This window comes from Anticarsia gemmatalis, chromosome 9, assembly GCF_050436995.1.
Source record: "Anticarsia gemmatalis isolate Benzon Research Colony breed Stoneville strain chromosome 9, ilAntGemm2 primary, whole genome shotgun sequence".
Lineage (NCBI taxonomy): Eukaryota > Metazoa > Arthropoda > Insecta > Lepidoptera > Erebidae > Anticarsia > Anticarsia gemmatalis.
Window position 1 is genome coordinate 7,666,967 of NC_134753.1, and position 23,267 is coordinate 7,690,233.

General features: G+C 36.3%; 1 protein-coding gene across 1 annotated transcript in view; it reads left to right on the forward strand.

The window, feature by feature from the left end:
- Window positions 1-369: 369 nt before the first annotated feature.
- The window catches only part of ft (cadherin-related tumor suppressor fat), a 101,800-nt gene continuing 78,902 nt past the window's right edge, over window positions 370-23,267 (forward strand). The window contains exon 1 of the mRNA XM_076117910.1: window positions 370-5,810. Coding sequence (XP_075974025.1) covers window positions 654-5,810 — 5,157 coding nt within the window. The 5' untranslated portion in view covers window positions 370-653. The remainder of the gene's footprint in view (window positions 5,811-23,267) is intronic.

A 23,267-nucleotide genomic window follows, 5' to 3' on the forward strand; every position in this document is an offset into this window, starting at 1 on the left:
AGCAAATAGTAGGAAAATAAATAAGTGAATGTATTATTTCTTTAGATATCGAGTTAAGTATGCGGTTTCTTACAATCCGTAAGCTTTTCTTGGAATGGTAACTGACTCGTATCGAACAATAAATAGTAGAATCCTTCAACGGCCATTATCTCGGCATCATCATCACGCAGCTACAGTAGAAGCTTTCAAAGCTGCGGGGGAGGTTCGATGGGTCGGAGGGAGGGGCGCGGGCCGGCGAGGCCTCCGCCTGCCAGTGCCGCGCCGACTGCGACGCCGCCCGCATGCCGCATTCAACGCGTTATTCACTTGTCAAAAAAACAAAAACATAACTGAAAAGTGATTTTAAATTGTGTTCGTGTGATTGGGTGACTATTGTTTGACGAGGTTTGCTTAGTGTACTTGCGGACATAGGTGTTGGACTGCTGTAGATAGTGTTTTGTCACGTGTTTACGAATGAATGTGACGGCGTAGGCGCAGCCGCGGCGGGTCGCACTCTCCGTGAGATATTCGTGCGCGCGCAGGTCGTCGCGGCCATGCTGCATACCTGACAAGAGCGAGTGCGCGAGTCTGCGCGAACGGGACACAGCGAGCGCTCCCGGAGCGCGTCAACTTTCGCTGACGAAGAACAACCCTGCGATGTTTTTGTCGGTGTCATGACGAGGATGGGGCGATGGCACGTGGCGCTGGTCGCGCTGGCGGTGCTCTCCGGCGCGGGCATCAGCGCCACTGCCGAGCAGATGCAGTCCCGCGCCGTCGACACGGGCGTCGACCTTCGCGTGCCTGAAGACCAGCCCATCGGTACCATCGTTGGCAAGATCCCGACGAAGCCCGGATTCACGTATCGTTTCAACGAACCCCCTAAAGAATTCGTCCTCGACCCGGTGTCCGGTGAGATCAGGACTAATTTGATTCTTGATAGGGAAGCTGTGGACCGTTATGCTTTCGTTGTGTTATCGAGTCAACCGACTTATCCGATAGAAGTGCGATTACGGGTGACAGATGTGAACGACAATTATCCGGAATTCCCCGAACCAAGTATAGCGGTGGCGTTTTCTGAAAGTGCAGCGGCAGGGACAAAGTTATTGCTCGATGCCGCCACTGATAAGGATTTAGGAGAAAACGGTATCGCTAATGACTACAGAATCGTTGACGGTGATGCTGAGGGAAAATTTCGGTTAAATGTCACCGTAAATCCAAGCGGTCAAACGTCGTACCTACACCTAGAAACGACGGGGAAATTGGATAGAGAAACGACGGATTTTTATATCCTCAATATATCAGCGCGTGATGGCGGTAATCCACCGAAATACGGGTATCTTCAAGTGAACGTATCAATACTAGACGTTAATGATAATCCGCCTATATTTGATCAAAGTGACTTTTCAGTGTCTCTAAACGAGAGTGTACCACCCGGAACTACAGTTCTAAAAGTAACGGCCACGGATAGTGATTTAGGTGATAATAGCAAAATAACCTATGAAGTGACTGATACTGAAAAACAGTTTGCAGTGGATCCCGAGTCTGGAGTGATAACCACCACGAAGAAATTGAATTGCCCTAAGTATTGTAGTAATACCACTTGTAATATGACATGTGTTCTTACAGTTATTGCTAAAGATCATGGTGTTCCGCGACAGGACGCACGTACTTATGTCACGGTCAATCTAATAGACGCCAATGATCATGATCCTCTTATTACATTTACGTACGTTCCACCGACAGCCAACTTCGCAACTGTCGATGAAAATGCTAAGAATGGATCTCTCGTAGCTGCAATTACAGTAACTGACTTAGATGCGGGTTTGAACGGTATCACGAGCATTAGTATTGCTTCAGGTAATGAGTTGAATCATTTTCGTTTAGAAAACTCATCTAGTGTTTACATAGTGCATGTCAACGGAGTTCTAGATAGAGAAGAAATCAGCAAGTACAATTTAACCGTTGTTGCTACTGACAGAGGCTCTCCACCACGCACAGCTACCTCATTCCTAGTTATTCATGTCAATGATGTAAATGATCATGAGCCTGTATTTGAAAAGTCAGAATATTCAGCTGTATTGACAGAATTAGCTCCGCCAGGCTCGTATGTAGCTAGTATTACGGCGACAGATGAAGATACGGGGGTAAATGCGGAAATATACTATGACTTTTATGACGGTAATCAACAACAATGGTTTACAATTGACCATTTGACCGGTCTAGTTACAACAAAATCAATATTAGACAGGGAAATTCAAGGAACAGTTGAATTAAACGTTTCAGCCAGAGACGGTGGTCCCAACCCTAAATGGGCATACACAAGATTGAAAATAACCATACTGGATGAAAATGATGAAGCTCCTTGTTTCTCTCAACCCCAGATAAATGCAACTTTGCATGAAAATATAAAACCTACAAAAGAAATTCTTAGCCTCACTGCATCCGATTATGATCAGGGTACCAATGGGTCCGTTTCATATTATTTGCCCTTAAGCATTGAAAGAAAGTACCCAAATACTTTTATATTAGACCCTATTACAGGGCAACTTAGTACAGTAATTGAATTAGATAGAGAAAAAATACCTCTTTATGAAATACAAGTGTTAGCCAAAGATCAAGGTTTTCCTCCACAGTCATCTACCGCAACGATATTGTTGAAGGTATTAGATGTTAACGATAACGACCCAATGTTCTACCCTCAGAGGTATATTGAAAGCATCAGTGAGGAATTGCCCGTAGGAACGAATGTTCTGCAAGTAAAAGCATTGGATCTAGACGAAGGTGAAAATGCTAGAATTATGTACAGACTTGAGAGTGGTGGAGATGGTTATTTTGACGTTGAACCTTGGACTGGAAACGTTGTGCTCCAGAAAGACTTTCGCAAGTCTCCAGAGACAATGTACACACTAAAAATATCGTGTAAAGATAAAGGCAATAGACGAGCATTCGAAGATGCTATAGTAGAAATAGTAAAAACGTCGCAACGTAATAATCTTCAATTTGATGGCTATAACGGATATCATTTTAAGATTCTTGAAGATGAAGGCACTTCAAAGGCAGAGATTGGTCGTTACGTGGGCAAAGTAAGTGCCAGAATATCAAGTGATACAATATCTTATTACATATTAGAAGGCGATCCGAAGCACATTTTTAAAATGGATGAAAAGTCAGGTGTTATTACCACCGACGCAAATGTTGACAGAGAAGATAAGATGACTTACCACTTGAAAGTAATGGCTAAAACTGGCGTAACATTTGGTTTTACTACTGTGAATATTTCGGTGTTAGATGTTAATGACAACTATCCGATATTCATTGAAGATAAAGATGAAATCCATATTCCAGAGAACATGGCCGTGGGTCAAGAAGTGTACTTTGCTAGAGCGACTGATCGTGATTCAGGTTCCAACAGGACTATTTTTTACACGCTGAGCTATAATCCTGAGAATAATTTTCGTATTTCGGACACCACAGGAGTAATTTACTTGAACAAACCAATTTCTGGCGAGCCTGGAACCGTGATGTTCATTGAAGTAACTGCTACCGACAACGGCAGTCCTGCTCTGGCGGCCAAGCATTCAATATCTGTAATAGTGGATGATGTAAATGATCACACACCAGTTTTTGACCATACCTCATACGAGACTTCCTTGCTTGAATCAACGTTGGTGAACACAAGGTTCTTTGCAATCTCAGCTTCTGATGCTGATTTAGGCCCAAGTGGAAGGATCTCATATTACATAGCGGAAGGCAACACTGACGGAAAATTTGGCGTATTTCCAGATGGTTACTTGTATGTGAAAAGTTTATTAGACAGGGAAGAAAGAGACTATTACTCGTTATCGATAATAGCGACCGATCATGGCAAACCACCTCGAACTTCGCAAGTGCCTGTTGTTATTCATGTGTTGGATGAGAATGACAACAGTCCTCAGTTCACAAACACCACGTTTATATTCAAAATTAAAGAAAATGAGCCTCCAGACACGTTTGTTGGAAAATTAACAGCAACGGACAGAGACATTGGCCGTAATGCGGAGTTAACCTTCTCATTGCCTATTGCACAAAATGATTTCAGAATAGATTCTAGAAACGGATTTATTAAAACTTTGACATCCTTTGACCGAGAGAGCTTGGCACTTGTAAATGGTCAAAATTACATCACTTTGACAGTAACAGTTAGTGATAACGGAAAGGTTAAGTTATCTGATTCCGTGCGAGTTACAATATACATCACCGATGTCAACGATAACGCGCCTGTATTTATATCGACCCCTTATAAGGTGGAAGTGTCTGAGGGTGCTGCGGTGGGAGCCTCCATAATGCGAGTGTACTCGACAGATGCCGACGAAGGCTTAAATGGAGACATTTACTACAAACTAATTGGAGGCGACGATCAAGGAAAATTCTCTTTGGATGAAGCGACTGGACAGCTGCTCATCAACAAGCCATTAGATCGTGAAACAACTGATCGGTATCTACTGACAGTGATGGCTCATGACTCCGGCCAAACGGTTCGTCTTTCAGCTACGACCACCATTGCGGTTGACGTTCTGGATGAAAATGATAATGCGCCTGTGTTTACTCAGACACAAATGAAAGTGTCAGTATTAGAAACTGAGCCTGTAAATAAGAAGATTATTCAGTTTCACGCAACCGATGCCGATCTGGGTATCAATCGGGAATTGCAGTATTCTATTACCTCGGGAAACAGAAAGGAAGCGTTTTTCATCGACAGTTATTCTGGTGAGTTGTTTTTACACAAACAACTGGACTACGAAGATTTGACGTCTTACGTTCTCAACATTACAGCTACAGATAATGGCAGCCCGAGTTTATCATCGAGCATATCTTTTACTGTAAATGTAATTGACGCAAACGACAACGCGCCAATTTTCACTAACACGGCTATTGTACGTCAAATAAGAGAAGGTATCCCGAAGCATACGCCGATAGTTACAGTCACCGCAGAGGACCCAGATTCTGGTTTAAATGGCAAAGTTTATTATTCGATCACGCATCAAGACCCCAATGACAGCAAGCGGCACTTTGCCATAAATAACATAACCGGGGTCATACATACTTTATTACCTATTGATAGAGAAAGCATTGACACGTTCAGAATAACCGTTGTCGCTTATGATAGAGCAGAGCCACCGTCGAAGCGGCTCTCCGCTGAGAAATTAGTTACTGTAATCGTTGAAGATATTAACGACAACGCTCCAGTTTTTGTATCCATGAACGCGGCCGTGCTCAACACTGAGAGACTAGGCAGGAGCGCCGGTCGAGGAATATTTATAATGAACGTGTTAGCTCGTGACTTAGATTCGGGAACAAACGGATTAGTCACTTACAAGCTTATTGGCAATGGTGGTAACGAATTGTTTGACCTACATAGAAGCAATGGCGCATTGACGTTACGTTATCCTCCAGCGACTCCCGAAGCTCGGTGGAACCTGGTTATCAAAGCTACCGACGAGGCCGTGCTTAGTGAACAAAAAAGTACTGAAACTTATCTTACGGTCATTATGGGTGGTACAGAGTTACAAGGTGTCACGTGGACAAACGTCGAATCAGTCTCCGTGGCTGAGAACGAACCGGCAGGAACCGCAGTGTTAAATCTGACTAATAACTTTAAATCGGGTTTAGAATATTATATAGTGAATGTGACTGGTGATGGTAGGCAAGTGGACAGGTTCTTTGACATAGATTCGTCTCTGGGAATACTGTCAACGGCCGTTTCTCTCGACCGAGAAGCCGGCGTGGATCGCTACGAAGTGGAGATATGCGCTGTATCTTCAGGGACGCCACTTAAAACGACTACAACAAAGGTACGTAACAAAAAAATAATATAATTAATTGGACAGATTGCATGGTCGCATCGAGTGATTTTCAGCGTAGTAGTACTGTTAACAATTCAAAGCGAACAATCCAATTAACTTTGCACAATCGCCGGTAGAGACAAAACATCGGCACCGTACTGTTGTTGTATAAAAATAAAAAATGAATACTCGTTAGTGTATGTCGGCCGGCGCAGTCTAATCGGGGGCTCTAAATTACGATAAGTCGTGTCCCGCGAACGATATCAGAACACTCGTTCTGAAACCTTCCAAAGATTAACTGTACGTGAAACATGACTTTTGTTTGTAACACGTATCATTTCATTAGTATCATTCGCATTGTACGATCAATAGTGATTTCAACCGTGGGCTGGGCTCATTTAAAACCTGATCCTTCAGCATACAATTTTAAATCTGAATATTTTATAGATATAACTTTTATATTTATTAACCTACTTAGGATACGCACATACGTATGCGTTATTAGGTAGGTACATTTAAAGTTTGAATGAAAATAATCCGCCTCAAAAAATAATTTAACCTTCGATCCGAGAAAGCCATTTTGAGTCACAAGTTTTAAGCGCAATTTTGTTATTTGCGAGAGAAATAAAAAGTACCTAAAACTGGTTGTGTGCTCGTAAAAGATCTCGTCACATTACGATTACGATATTGTACCTCACCTTTTGACGTATAAAATGTTGAACCTGTGACATGCGGGTGTGGCCAGTTAACACTCTCCTTACAGTCCCAACGTTTTATTTATTTAAAATGCTTTTAGCAGCATTATAAACGCCTTTTTACCAGTGTAAAACGTTGCCAATGTATTAAGTTTATATAATAGGTAGTGGGTACGGTTTATTACACGTTAAAATTAAAATAGAGACGTTAAACTTATCATCTTTGTATTAAATTAAGTAATGAATGAAACTAATTGAATCTTAAAAATAATCAAGGTGCTTTAAAATACACAAAAACTTAAATATAATGAGGCATACAATTATGGGGCTCCCATGTATATTACATTAAAAACTAGACAATTGATAATAATAAACAAGGGTCGGTGGTAACCACAATGGCTACACATTAAAAATCTAAGTGAAGCTATTACTAGATTGTAGGCTTGAATATTACGGTTAGGAGTCACTTCAGTAGATATTATCTGGCGGCGCACATAATGGCTTTGTCATAAAGTGGTTTCTTACGACTTCAATAAAATAGTGACTCCGGGGTGATTCAATATAAAACATCCTTTGCATAGCGTCGTAAATGTCACAGCATACGAATTATTCTATTTAGGAAGTTTTTTAAAATAAACGCGTCATTTTTGCCGTCAGCCAACACATAAAATTGGCAAAGTTATTTTACGTCACCGGTCGTTATCTTTAACAGGCGAAACGTACCGTACTTACAGTAAAACTTAAGAATCAGAGAAATAATAAAAGCGTATTAAAACTCGAGTCTCGCTTATTTGAATATACGAATCGAATATCTTACTTAATCGACGCCGGCCGATTGGTCGACGCAAGTGAGAAGTGTCACGTTTACTACTCAATATATTGTCCATAAAACAGTACTTTTTAACAACATTTTATTTTATAATGCGGAATCTCGTTATTTCAGTGTGCTGATTTACATACAATTAGGGGATCACACTTTATTAGGCGATATCTCGCAGTGAATACGAGTGAATGAGGGGAATAACTTCTTGACGATTGTTTTATCAATAAATTACACGTTTTTCAGCGAGCGTAATATCCCATGAGATTGTGGATGATTGGTTACTGACAAGCAATAACGAGTATTTTTTCTTGTGTGATACGATACAGTTTTATTGCTGTATGAAGGTTTTCCAAGAATGTGATACAGCTTTCTATATAAAAATTCAAGTCAGTCAGTGCAGTTAAACGTTCATTCGTATGATCACAATCTGAAAAGCGCTCAGGTGCTGCCATGCCCGCATGCGTCCATGACCAAAAACCGTTACGGGTCAGTTGATATTAAATTCGAATTAATTAATGTATGTCTCACATTTCGAGGAGGTGGACTTTCCATTACTTTAATGTTTTTTAATAACAACTTCACTTCTTGTGAACGGAAATGTTCTATGATCATAATAATGTTTGGAATGAGTTAGGTAAATCTAATAGAAACGATCTTTGTTCTTATGAATTATACCTTGAACCCATGTTGCAATATTGCACAAAATGTTCAGATATTAGCATGATTCATCTCTCAGGTATCTGTTGCGTTGCTATCTCTGGCGTGCATCAATTTACCTAGAATATATTCGGACAAAACAACCTATACTGAGATTTGTGGTAGTTTAAACCCAACGGAATGTCATTAAGAGTAAATGACGTCACAGAGGTTTTTGCAACTGTTGAGGCATTGCAATTGGACGGTCGCAATTATCATTGCATTTTTAATCCTTGAGCTGGCCATAAAATCATTGGGGGGTATGATTGTGTGAAAAGGAGCGATTTAAGGTAAGAAGGGGAGAGGGGTGAGCTATCAACCGACACCGAAAGCGCATTAGGGCGCCGGGCTGCATTCCCGGGACTGATTTATGCAACTTGCACCCGCCGGCGCGGGCATCGACACCCGCCTTAATGAACATACAAGTTACGTTATACTGTGAAATGGCTTTCATTATTTCACGCCAATACTAATAGTCCTGTGTCTACGCGCCACATTTAACCTTCGATTCACCTAATGGTTTCTTTATTCTTATTTTGCTTTTTTAATGGGCTATATGTCAGCTTTATAAATATATTGCGAAACTTTCAAGAGCCTGAATGAGGTGTAGTTTATAGGTTTACATCAACTGTTAAAGTCTTGAATGATAGTGAAGGATTGGCGATTATAGATATTGATGTTTCAAATTAATTTGCTATAGTAGTAAATAATTAATACATGTTTCTTAAGGTCTGTACATGACATAAATTTATATCTTTGTGAATTAATAACATTGACAAAAACCAGGCCAAATTTACCCACAAAACAAAATGTATCTAAAACTGAAAACAATTTATTGTAAACGTTTACAATGAGTCTCATTTAATTCGACCAACTTTTAAAGAGCACCGTACAATCAGTTTGAGCAAAAACATCAAGTTTTTCTAAAGTGCTGACGGAAATGACTTTAATGTTTTGGGAAAGATACAAAAATCGATGATTTCGTTCGACAGAGAGCGTTGCTCGGAATTGTCGATTTACCGTCGGCAGTTTTTAACTTATTAGCGTTTCGCTTTTTTATCAATGAATTTATTGGTGGCCGAGCCAAACGTGCCGATTGGAAGAAAACTTTAAATGTTAAATCAACGTTTATTTGAACCTGTTACCCGCCTAAATGCATTCTGAGGCGCAATTGATAACGAGTTTGGGTGGCACGTCTCCTAACAACGTTATCGGTAGAAAAAAATCACGACCTTGGTCTTGAAAGTTAAATAAACAAAACATTTTGTTATATCTCCAAAATGCATTAAGTAATTTCCGTTCTCCTGCTTTAATTTACGCAGCAGTAAGACGGATGATGCGCCGGCGCAGTTTAACATAGCCACTGGCAAATTAATTGCTCTCTGAAGCTCCTTCTAAGCGATTGAATGAGGAAATTTAAAACACGTTATTTTTATTTATGTACTTTCTTTCAGAACATATATTTAAAGGAGTAATAGCAGCTGCGAAACATTATCCAAAGCTAACGAGTTTATAGCGACAATCAGCCAATTATAAAGCTCATGCCACAAGACTAACATTTGCCATTATATTAGTATAATCGGATAGATAACGGTTGAGTGACAAGTTGCCGAAAGACGTCAGTCGTGACTTGGCTTGAATCGCCGTATCCTAAGTGAAATCCTACGCTGTACCATTTGAGTAAGTTGCGTAAATCAGCGAAATCGTGCGAGGCTTAACTTTAGTTCGGTATCAAATTACTCGTAGCCCTAGTTGCTTAATTCTGCAATCCGAACGAAAAAGCTCGTAAAAGCAAATAAGGCTTGTGAGCTTTGAGTATTTGACAGACAACTAATTCGAAATTTTACTTTTAAACTATGTATAATTGGTTGACAATGTAGTAAGTGTAGGTACTAGGATTATGGTATATACTTTATTCGTGTGCGAAAAAAATTATAGAAGAAAATTATCCACACAATCCGCTTCAGGAGTCGTCAGTCAAAATATAGTTCCATCAAGTTCAAAACAGTTATACGAGTAAAATGTTCTGTGAAATATAGTTCTTAAGTGTGTGAATTCCTTATAGTTAATAAAAATATTTTAGAAATTCTCCACCAAAGCAAATTATAGATCGGAATTTCAATATTCCAATTTAGACATTATTATAATAACAACAACCAGGTATGGAAAATTATACGAAATAAAATATTTAAAGATATTTTAGAAGTGATGTATTTTATCTCTGTAACAACGATTAAGGAGTTCGACAGGTTTTTCTAAAAACAATAAAATATGAGAATTATAGTATTGGCTGACAGAAATGATTGCTTTATCGTAACGGTTTCCTGTCAGCGCTGACACCTCGTCCATGCCTCACTTTTTGTTTGTACTAATTGAAACATCATAATTTTGGTTATGTAAAGAAACGGAGCATCATTATCGACGTTATATTAAAATATAATTCACTGAGGAAAGAACTTAAAGTATTATGAGATAAAAACTCTGATCCGACAAATTGAATCAGTATTTTATTTTTAGTATCCTACATTGATTGCCTTAAATAACTTGGATGTTATAAGTGACTAGAAATATAGATAAAAAATACTTGAATGTTCGTCTAGACGGAGAACAGTGATTTCTTGAGATTGCATAAAATAGCAGATATGTTTTCCAGAATGACTGGAACTCTAACGTTGTATCGCAATTATAAATGTCTGGATCATGTTATAAACAAGCGATTAACTGTTTCTAGGTCGTCTAAATTAAATTTAAACGAGGCTCAAGCGACCTGACCGACTAGATTGACCAAGAATATTAAACATAGGTCTTACTGAATTAAGAAATCTCGGCGTGTATTATAGTTTTTACTTGTATGAAGTACATAATGACTAGCTACATAACACAGGCACATAACAATACAACATTAGTCAAGATTCGTGCGTTTATGAAGCATAATACGTTAGCAGTAAGTTATAAAACAGTGAAGTGCGCTTCGCATGTCACAGGTGTTTTTCTCTGCGTTAGAAATAGAAAATCTGCCGGCGTCACCGTTGCCGCCGCGGAGAGAGATCGAGCCATATCTATTAGTAAACCCAGTACACTCAGAGTGCCTCGACTGCCTACTTAATTATGAGACCTAGATTATGTACAAGTGGTTATGAAAACACGATCCCTTGTTCTATAAAAGGATCCAGGCAGGTATACGGTCGTGTTATACCCCACCATTAAATTTCACTGAGCTATTCGATTCCGCATACTAGGGATAACAAATTAAGAGAAAATAATATAAAGATACTTGTTCAGTCTACTTCAACTTTTATTTAATTGCTCGAAAGTTTTGTCAAATACGAGAGGCATTAACATTTAGTTCTAGAGTTCAGTAGCTTGACGAGTAGTTTTTTTTGTAATGAAAACTTTGTATTTTAAGTTTTGTACTACCAACTTTAGACTGAGTTTTATTAATAAATCGGACAGCATATTGATAAATTGTCTACGAATATGGAATATTCAAATATATCATTCTACAAGTGTTAAATTTGTCAATTTTTATGGTCCAATACTAGTTTTGAAGGAATCAATAATGAGCTAGGAAAGCAGATCTGGAGATACCTGTAATTTGAAATCAAAGATGTCTGGCTAATTTATTTGAATCAAACAAGATGGCAAATCTTCATCTGCATCTATTTTCGCAATAATTTTTCAATATCTGTCCGTAATCACAATATAGATTGTTTCTTGACAGTCCCTCGACTGAGTCCGCTTTCTTATCGCTGTTGACTATAACGACCATTGATGCGTGATCTGCCGTGCCCCCCCGCACATTCCGTCGCAGGGGCCAGCACGGGGACACTGATCGGCCTGTCATAGGCCTTGCTTAATTGGACACTTTATGTGTGTGCATTCATGTGAAGTTGAACCGGTTCCTAGTGGTTCTGTTGCTTTCTACGTCATACATCGATGTTTATGTGGGGATACTTATGGGATGCTTGTGTGTATGTAGTTCATAAGTTTGAACTCGTATGAAGTTTATTATGATTTGTGTATCATTGGCGGAGGCGTGATTGGAGTTTAGCTGATGCGGCCGTGTAGCTGTCGTCTTTATTATATTTATATGTTCGGTGTTAGGGATGTAGAGCAATTCTGTACGACATACCAGAGCTTTGCGCCGCCATGTAAACGCACCTGCTGCGCTGCGGAAGACATGTCATCTTTATCTACAATCTAATTATGTTTTACTACTTTATCATACTTGTCAAATATGTTACTTCATAATGTTGTTAAGCAAACATCAAAGTAGAGACGTCTGAAGATATAAAACCACAAAAATAACCCTTACTGAGTAATTTATGTGTATTGATTATTCAAATTAGCTAAACCGAATGCATGGAATTTTAATCTGAATGTTCAAAAAATTATAGTGTGTTTATGTATACGTAGATATAAGTACATTGCACAGGCTTATCGATTAAATGTATAACGAGATTTAAGATTCGAAAGATTTATTGTAGAATTATAGTTGCCTTCCTGCCTCCAGGTGTTTTGTGTACTACGCAATATAATTTGAACCATGTAGGTAGTACTTAAAATGTCTATAAAATGTTGAATAAAGGCCATCAATTATTAAATCTCCATTGTTGAAAGTGTATTTGACGTTATTTAACATGTATTCACAACGCTAAAACCACCATCCCGTACATATCGTCCGCGTGCAAGCGTAAAGATCTCGTTTCATCTCCGTACAATTTGGAAGCTCAATAGCTTTTAAATCGATATTACTCTGGCACCTGTAACTTAAAGGCCACAAACCTTACGCCTCCACGACGTTTCATTGCAAAATTGATTTCCTGATGGTATCTAACCTCCCGAGGGAACGTTGGATAAATAAATACTTTACGATAATCTTCGGAGATCTGAGACAGGCCAGAATTACAGCAAGCCCTGGATATTATTGCATTTTAATTCCGTTCTCGACACACCCCCGTCGCATTACGTTTTGATATGATTTAGTGCGTTATTGTATGAAGCACGATGTTCAGCCCTCGCAACGTATAAGTTAAATAAATTTTGGAAAGGCTGAAATGAGCGTAGCCTGCTGATCTCGATATCTCGCTCGCATGTATTACCTACTAAATTACAATTAAGACCGCCGTTTTGACATATCGCGTTATACTCGTATTTAAGCGTGCATTTTCGTTGTAATTCTTTTGCCTTTTAGTGCGCCATGTTTTGGCATGTTTTATACTTCGGTTCTTTAGCGGCTTGACTTTGTATCGATGTTAATTTTTGTGATGAGTAAGCAATATGTGAAGGTATTGACGCAATAAAATTCGAATACTTTTATAAATAAGATAATGAATAGATAAAAGTAGAGCTCACAAATCGTCTAATTAAATTTTCCCATATGAATACATTCACTAATCCTTTTTAACGCCTTGGGACGTAAGATAAAATGTAAGCAATATGGAAGACGCACTGATTCTCGCCATCCGCGGTAGAATCTCGTTTAGTACATCGATAAAAGTTGTAAAATGCAAATGGGGCTAGTGAAATGTTAAGAATCTTACGCCCACACCCAGCCACAGCACCGTTATTTTATTCACATATATATTTTCACACATTACGTTAACTTTTCGTATTCAACAATAAATATAGATAATGGTACTTTTTATGTAAAAAGTTTACATATTTTACACTTCTCAGGGCGTCGTATCAATTTATCGGATAAACCGTTTAGTTCACGTCGGTAAATGTAATCTAAGATTCAGCTTTTGGTTTAAATATCAGCTATTTGTTGACTGACTACGTTGACATACAAAGCTTAGATAAATTGAACTCGAAGAGGCGAGGACTCGTGCACGTAAAGCGCTATTGATTTCGAATTGAAGAAGTTCCTTTAAGAGAAAGGTCTCTTAGAAATCCTGTTAATTATAATTAATGTCTTGTTTTATGTTTCATTTCCAACCTTGTGTGAATCAAGTTGTGTAAAGTTGTCTGGAAAGAAGCTGAAGAGACTTTTACTTATATTTATGTTTATTTATGTCTATCCTCAATTATGATTTTAACGACATTCCGTAAAAGCATTCAATCATTCGTATCACCTTTAAGACTTATTAGTGCAATACCCACATTAGTGAACTTGGTATACCTGTCACACTTTGTAGATTGTACTAGTTAATCAACATTCTGGGAAAAGTTCTCACAGAAGAAAATGTTAATGATAATACGTAATACATAAAATATATTTCTCACACATATACACCTAACTTTTCTGTGTTAATTTAGTTCATATTCCAAAAAAGCGTATACTTTTCGCATATGTGGGAGAACTGTTTTTATGGTCCCTCTAGAAAAACAAACGCCTTCACTAGCGTTAACGTTATTTATATGTAGATTCACGATTGTGTTAACTGGTACTTAAAACTATTCGTAGCTAGAAAAAATAAACTCGCACATAACTTATAAAAAATATATCTAAATAATAATAGTACGTACCAATTTGAATGTGATGGGAGAGCCGAGTGTAGAGTCCATATATCTAGAAGGGCAAGACAATAGACTATAGCAGTGACTACATTTCATCCGATAATTGTAGAGGGCGCGTGAGTCGATCGTCGATGCGCAAGCGCCCCGAACGGCAGCTAAACGCCATTTTGTTATTAGGGATGCGATTCATCGATAACGTTGGGAATTATTTATTATATCGATATTTTAAATGATGCACGCAATTTATTATTTAGCTTAGATTTTACAAATAAGGCACACATTAACATTTAAACGATTACATCTATCTCTTAATTGTCAAATGAGGTAGATTTATTGACGGAACCAGTGTAGTAATTTAACCGTTTGGACAGGTGGATATGTCTTTTGTCCGTGTTGAGTTATTTGATAATGTTTGTCCAAATTCCTAAATTAGAACCAAGAAAATATATGGTTGTTTTGTGAAACAAAGACAAACGGCACAAAAATTAAGTTTTGACAGTGAAATATATATCACATCATCAGATAAGAATCTATACGGAAGTATAGTTTTTTAATGGAAAACGAAGAATGATACAAATAAAAAATACAACATACTGTAAATGATGCATGCAACGATGCTCACGTTGACTACTTCATAGCAGCGCGGTCATCTTCATGATATTTATATTCAGTAAAAAAACGACCCAAGTTGACAATAAGTATTATTATAAGAATTCACCAAAATATTTTAATGCCACTTATTCCGTCACTAAAACGAAAATAACATAATCTTCCGCAATGGCAAAAATAAATGAATGAAATGACACAGTATTTTGGACGCCGTAAAAAATAAAGTGCACTGATACATCACTATTCCGAGGAAACGGGCCGTTAAAAATATTTAATTTGGTTGGCGCGTAACCCGTAATTACCTGTTACATAGTTATTCACGATCCACCGGCTGTGAGTAAATCCACTGTTCAATTGGTTTGGAAACGTTTACAGAAATGTACCGGCTTGTTGTTCTGTTTGTCAATTACGACCACTTGGTTATTTAAATTAATTACAAACAACCCGTAATACTTGAGTACTTTTCGTTCTTGTATTTACATACCCAATATAGAAGTACGTACCAAAAGATCATCCGACTCAATCATAACGCAGTTTTTGCATTGAAACCTATAAATCGATTTAATTCCATAATTGATATGATACAGTATATCAGAAAGATTTTTGAAGAAGTCTTACATACGTTATTTCATTAGGATTGATGGCTCACTAAAACCAATTAGAAATTCTGAACCTGTTTGCAGGTTTTAGAACAAGTGTGAGAACTTGAATTATTCTTCATTGTAAAAACATGAACCCTCCTTTACCTTTAGTAATAAGCCTATTCAATAAAATAATTCACTTAAGTGAAGGGGTCGGAGTTTTTGTTGAGCTTAATGCGAACGCTTGAAATCTGGCGAGGAATTAATGATCTTAGCTATTGAACAATGACCTTGTGAAACTGCTAAGGTTGATGACATGGAGGTTTGTTGGAAAACTCACATAAAGTGCAAACTTAATAGTTGTATGGAATTACATCGTGTCTGTGCTGAGTAGAAATGAGTCATGGTGTAGTTTTCCTTTATGAATGTATCACTTGCATTCAACTAAACCAAATTACAATCGGGTTTAGGAGTACCAACAATTCCTCAATATTAGAATTGTTTTTTTTTATAAAGATTTTATATCTAGTAATCTCGACTCTGCTCTAGTATATTGTAAACTACAGCACTGGAACCAAAAATGTGATTTAATCTGATCTAGTTTCAAAATACTGGGAAGGCAAAGAAATTAGGGACACGAAAAAAAAACAAATACAATAAAGTTTAACAAAAACTTACACTTGACCGTTTTTTTTTCTTCAGCATGCAACTCACCGTTTGTATACCGTTACCTGAGTCAGGTAGAGCTTATTTTGAATTAACTCTTACCTTTCTTAGATAAAACTCTTTTTAAATCAATGTTGTGTTGCTTCGGTTATATTTCAATCATAGAAACGTAATTGTAATTAAAGATTTATTAAGATTTTAGGATGAGTAGTAATTTCGTTAATTTAAAGTTAATTTCACTACAAGTAATTTCTTTGTTAGATAAATGTATGTATCCGGTAAAAAATGTGATTATATTATCAGCTGCTTAAAGAATATTGATTGAACTTTTAATAAACAGCTATTTCTTCACAAGCATGTTAAAACAAAAAAAGTTTAAATATACTATAATAAGCTGTATAGTTAATATATACTGTTATCTTTCAGATATCTGTTATCTGGTTAGTGGCAGAGTAACAAGCCCTCCGTCTAATAAATATCATGTTTATGTATAAACTTCACAAACTGGTTTGATGCTCGACGGCAGAAGAAATCAATTTTAAAACGCTCGTAAAATTATAAATATTTTGCAAAAGAATCATTTATTATACATACTATGCGTTCATATTCATAACTGATTATTACTGTTTTATCAAATTCAGTGTATTTCTAAAAACATTTTATGATTGAATATCGTTTTAAAACTGTGTGACGAATTTAAAATATCCTATTGCCTAAGAAATAAGTATAGGTTTCATTTGAAGAACTGAATCATCAATAAATGTATTGCAAATTGCTCTGAGTCAGTAATTTTCTTACTAATTACTGTTTAATGTTTACTAAATCGTGATGAATTCCAATTTTATGTATAATTTTAAGATTTTCTAGATAAGATAGGTTTTTTGTATGACGCACTGTGAATGTAAAAACTACATATATGTATATCTGAATGTGTTTGGTCCTACAAATTGTGCCTTAATTAAATAATTAAAACTTATAATATTTTGAACAAGAGAAATATGATCCCCTAATAAGTAAAGACTACATAAAATTCCTGTTTTTACCCTAATAACTTATATTGTAACTTCTTTACGGTTCGTACATAGATAGACTAAAATAGTATTAAAAACACTTGGATTCCACTGTCGCTATGCAATTTCATTATTACATCTAGTAAAAATAGAACTAAAAAAAGACTGTGATTTGAACATAATAATGACTTCGGCTTAAAATAAATCAGCAGGACGTTTACGATATAGCTTCATTTAAACTATAAATAATTACGAGTTCAAGTGCCTCGTCGAACGTTAAATCAAAACAATTTATGTATTAGAATGTCTCTAAACTTATACTGCTATTAAACAATACCAGTGAGATGGTCTGACGTCAATCACGTTTGTAATTAAAGTGCAAGTTGGTCGGTTTCACGATCATTATTTTACGTACGGTCTCTGCTAACAATTTAAAGGAAGTCGAACATTTTGATCGCTTTAGATGCGCTTTGTTACAAGGTTCGTCTATTGATTCATTGAGAATTTGCACCGTGACAAAAGCTATCACACAAAAGACACGCATTGAGAATTCTATTATGTCCGTGTTACTCAGCTGTATGAAATGCAGGTACAGTTTGTGACGAACAAAGTTTGTTCCAACATTGGGGCCAGGTCCGCGTGGCATCCGCCGCTCATCCTTACGTAGCTCGCGGCTATAAAGGTGCGCCATAAAACGGGTCTCATTTTATGACCATTTGACGAAGTTATATACGTTTTTGAAGCCATTTCTTAGCCCGGCCGACCATTGTGGCTGCGTGACCACTTCGCCGAGTCTCCGTGCTATTCTTATTATTCTAAAAGTATTACGCTATTGCAAGAGAATGGATTTTTAGCTCAAATTTCTTTGAGATCTGCTGATTTTATTGTGAGATCTAATACCATTGTCAGATAATCAGTTTAGGTTAATTCGTTTAGGAATCGTGCTGGCAGAGAGTAAGGGCCCGGGCTATCGCGAAGGAAATCTGCAATCTCGACAATGCTGTATCAATATTCATGCTTACGGTCGCGACCCCTACTATTTGCATAACTGCGCAATGCATTCTCTCGGTTGCAACTGTTCTATTGTTTTATGATCTAAATGACCACGCGATATAGAGCCAGTCACGATAATCATGTATGTTAATATGTATAGATGCATGTTTATGGTTTGCACTACATTGTAGCCCTAAATTCTGTTCTTGAATTTAAGGAAATAGATTTATTATATGTATCTAGTGTAGAAATAAAACTAGGTAATTATAAATTGAACATTGCATTTGCGGTTGAATTAGAGAATGAGTGACTTATGTTCGTAAGCTCAATTTCAATCCGAGTATATAATACCATATTTAGGTATAATTTGAAACATTTAGCGTCCTTCTATGGCACCAAACACCGTGTATAGTACATTTATACAAAAAAAATGGTATAACGTAGATGTTTACCTTAATAACGGCCACAGACATGCAAGTTTGTCAGATTCACGTTTTGGTTAATTCAATCTGTAACAGTAGATTACGGTACCACAATATTGATTGTCTTGGTATTGACAATTACAACAATTAGAAATTGTGTACGCTCCATTCGATTTGTGCATGGTGGGTAGCATAGATAGAATCTGTGTTGTATGAAACAATTTTAATAGACAAACCGGTTTAGTGTGAACTTGCCTCTGAACAGACTGAGTTCTCTACGAATAGTTTCCTAGATTAATGCACTAGGCTATTGTGATGCAATTCTACTCTCTAAACTAGACCAAAGCTTGCTACTTTTAGTCTAAGCGCAGTATTTCCTTAACAATACCTTACCAAATTACAAAACAGTTAAATTAGTTGGTAATATGTCTACTAATTATTCAAATTAAAGAGTTTGTGACAAACTTGTTTGAGTGTAAAGATTTGCATCTTGATAATTGTGTCATTTTTAAATAACTTGTCTACGCATCGATATAGAAAAATATATATTGGAATAACTAAACTAATAGTTTGATTTTCTTTTCAGGTAAGACTTGCAGCAATAAATACTATTACCTCCTACATGTATGTAAGTAATTAACGTGTTATGTGTTTTATATAACATCGGTATTCCAGTGCATGTGAAAAATATCTTTTATTACCTCCGAGGCCAGCTCGTAAGTGTGTTTAGATCAATAAAAATGACAAGTAGAAGCGAAACTACAGATAACTTCCACTAAGCCTTTTAATAGCGGCCTCTTGGTAATAAATTATGTTTAATGACCACTAAAATAAAATAAATTGGAAAATACGACGCTCCAGAGTACAAATAAAAGAACGTTTCCCTTTACAAATCCTAAACGCATATATTATTCGTGATAGAGATATTAAAGTTATAAACAAATTTTATAAACGCTTGTGAGACCGTGACGGTACATTTTAAGGCAAATAGAATCTAAAATACAACATACGTTTTTAATTTGTTCATTCGAATAAATTTTCTAATTATTCGTTTATTGGTTTAAATAATTTATCAATGTTAATCACGTACAATAAAGTGTATATTCCAATAAATTTCGCGGCAAAAAACGGCAATCGGTTAATTGGGCCTATCTTCAAACATTAAGATGAGAGATAAACCAAAATAGCGAGTTTGATCAGACGCAGAAAGTCACGCAATATTTGCTAGACCAAGGACAATAAATTATTTTGCAACAAAGGTAAATTAACTAACATCAAACCGTCTTTGTTTACCAATTAACTAATTTTCTTTAGGTTTTTCATAAATTAACTCGTAGTGAATAGTTACTATGTTGTTTTTGGGAAACCACTAAGAAATTAAATACTCAATTATAATTGTCACTATCGTTTGAATGCCAATTTTACAGAACGATATATACCCAAGTTACGCACTTAATATTACTCACCGTGCAGTTCAGATAATTCATGTGAATTTCCGCAATGACTTCATAGACGTTGCTTAATTCACAGCGAGAAACGATCTAATGTTAGACCGTTTTAGACAACAAGTACTTATGAGGACATTGACAAGGATCGCAGGCGTAACCGCGCCGATAACCCCCGACCCTACTCAACAGCTCGTAATGAAAATGTAAACCTTATTATATGGACGCAGGTATCTCTGTGCGTGGGCCCTAACTGTATTATTGAATAATTATATTATCTAACTCACACAATGACCCGCGATTCACGATGACGTACCACTGGGAAATTCGAATGTTTCGAACAATATGTCGCGGTCAGGCTTCAAGTTTCGGCAAAGAAACTAATCTTTTATTGTGTACTACATGAAGTCCTTACCACAATACGAGCTAGATAGTTACAGCACTCATTATAGGCTTTGCTGGAACATAATCGACTTAAATGATCATTTTACTAGCCAACATAAAATATAACAATATTTTATTCTTGACCTTTCGTGTAGGACGGCACGGAGGACGTAAAGTATTCAAGAATATGAGCCAATAAAACTACACCATATCCGCTTTTTATTAAACTCACATTTCGCTAGTTATGTTTAATCTCAAGTCAAGTAGGGCTGAGTTGACAGAGGCTAATATTGTACTAAACAGACTATCTCCGGCGTATCGCTTTTAAACTAACAACTTCAATATTACAAAACACTACAAGCAAGATTTTAATAAACACGATTGCATCCTCAATAACAAAAACATTAACTTTACTTTATTATAACCAATGCAATTAGCATTTATTATACACATTATAACAATTTGATTTGATTTGCATCTGATATTATTTTGAAAGTCGTGTGTCGTAGTGTGACTGCAGCATTTAAACGATATTTCTTCAGTAAATAAGCAATTTATATTCAACGTGTAATCGTCTTTTGCCGAAAACGTAAATATACCTATTTTTAGTGATAAAAAAGTTACCAGAATTATGTGATTAGATCTACTTTAGTACAAAAACGGCTGTAATGTTCGTAATATTTAATTCTGTAGATGCTATAATTTTAGTTCTTGGTTAGAAAAAGTGTAGAATGTCTTAATTAAATACGAATCATTGTGGATTCGCGGACATTCCTCAAATTCTGCGGAGGCTTTATATCCACGGGGGTCAACGGTATCTTTACCCATCGGGCATTAAAAACTTGTCTAGATATATGTAGTTGTGCGACGACAGTTAAGTTTGCAGAATACATCGACCATTTTTAATTAGTGTGTGTACACAGGGCAGTATTAAAACGAGTTAATAAATTATCACTTGACATATTCATCAAGGTATCGTTTATGAGGATTATAGAAATATCATTAGCCTGTTCTTGTAATAAATGTTGTTCGTTTGTTTGAAAAAAATATGTTTTATTGATCCTTAGTGATTGTAGGTGTTTCTATGGTGTCGTGTTTTAAATTTATTTGTTAATTTATCTTTACACCGTGATTTAACAACATCCGCTACGACTATGATATAGCGTTGTCTAGGAAATAACATTCAGAAAATTTTAATAATCCCCGTATTATTATATGGAAGAAGTGGCAGAAAATATAAAACTTTTGTGTAAAGGACACTTCACCATGTTTCAAAATAATTATTTTGAGTCTAGGTGACATTTAAACATTTTAAAAAATATTAATTAAATTAATTGCGTGTCTTTCACAGAAAAGCACTATAAAGAAATAATAAAGACGTAAATAGCAAGAATTTGGACCAAACCAAATAGAGCTGTAACTCTACCAACCATTTCGAACACAATTTTAATAAATATAACAAAAGTAATATAAAAATAAAGCGATCACAAATAACACATCTAGCCGGCAGCCACAATATTTTTAAGTATCCTATCGTATAATAAGACAAAGGATGGTCATGCATAAGTATTGAAAAGACATAATAGCATTGTCGTTATAAATCAAGTGGAGATATTGATCGTAAATAAAGTTGCGATTTATGACAAAACAGAGATATCTTGCGGCGTTAGGCCCTTGTGTAAGGCACTACGAATACAAGGAGATAGCCTTTGCTCTCGTCTGATGGAAATGTCAGCACTCCACTACATAAATGTATAGAAATACTGAATGTTCAACTGTGATGTAAGTTCCCTCGTAATTGTCTACTTACTAATGTCTTTAATATAAGATCTTGAATAATGTATTTGATTTAAGACGTAAAGTTTGAATGTGATTAAGCTATTAGTTACGTAACCAGCTTCTGTAGGCGCAAGTTGTAAATTTTAATAATCTTTTACTTATTATGGTGCAAATAGACTTGGCGAAAAAAAAGAGTTATAATATACGTATTAGTATCACTAAATACTGAACATTATTTATGCTTGAATTCAGTTTTGATCTTACTGACATAAATCCCCTTGACGCACTAACATTTAAGACTTACAAGAAGACATCAAAAAACAAAGTTAATTTTAATATTTTGCATCTCAATAGAATAGCAACAATGTCCGACTATGGGAGGATATTGCTTTAATCGTTTCAGTTAACGGTGGGTTGCTGTCAATTCGCTTGATATAAATGTAATCCTTTTCTTACACCTCCCCTTTTTACAGAGATATGTAGTGGATTTATACTTGATAACTTAAGCTGTGTACGGCTACTAGGTTATCCTTGAAATGCAACGCCTGTCGGTCTCTTTGTTAGCACACAACTTCATCTCAACTGTATTCATTTTTACTGTAGCTCTACAACTACTTATACCAATAAACTCTGCTGAACAAAAAAAAAAGGTTTTAGCAAACATAATTAAAACTTACCCTCGGTTTCTGAGTATATTTAGCGATAGTTTATCTATTCAATAGCGTTATTTTTATACGAGTTTAAACGCTATTGAATAGATAAACTACCGCTAAATGTACTCAGAACCCGGGCATTAATAATGATAAAATCGGTAGTTTGCTTTTGCTAGTTTGCACTATGTAATGTTAATAATGAAATCTTGTTATTACAATGTTAAAATAATAGCTAATACTAAGTCACA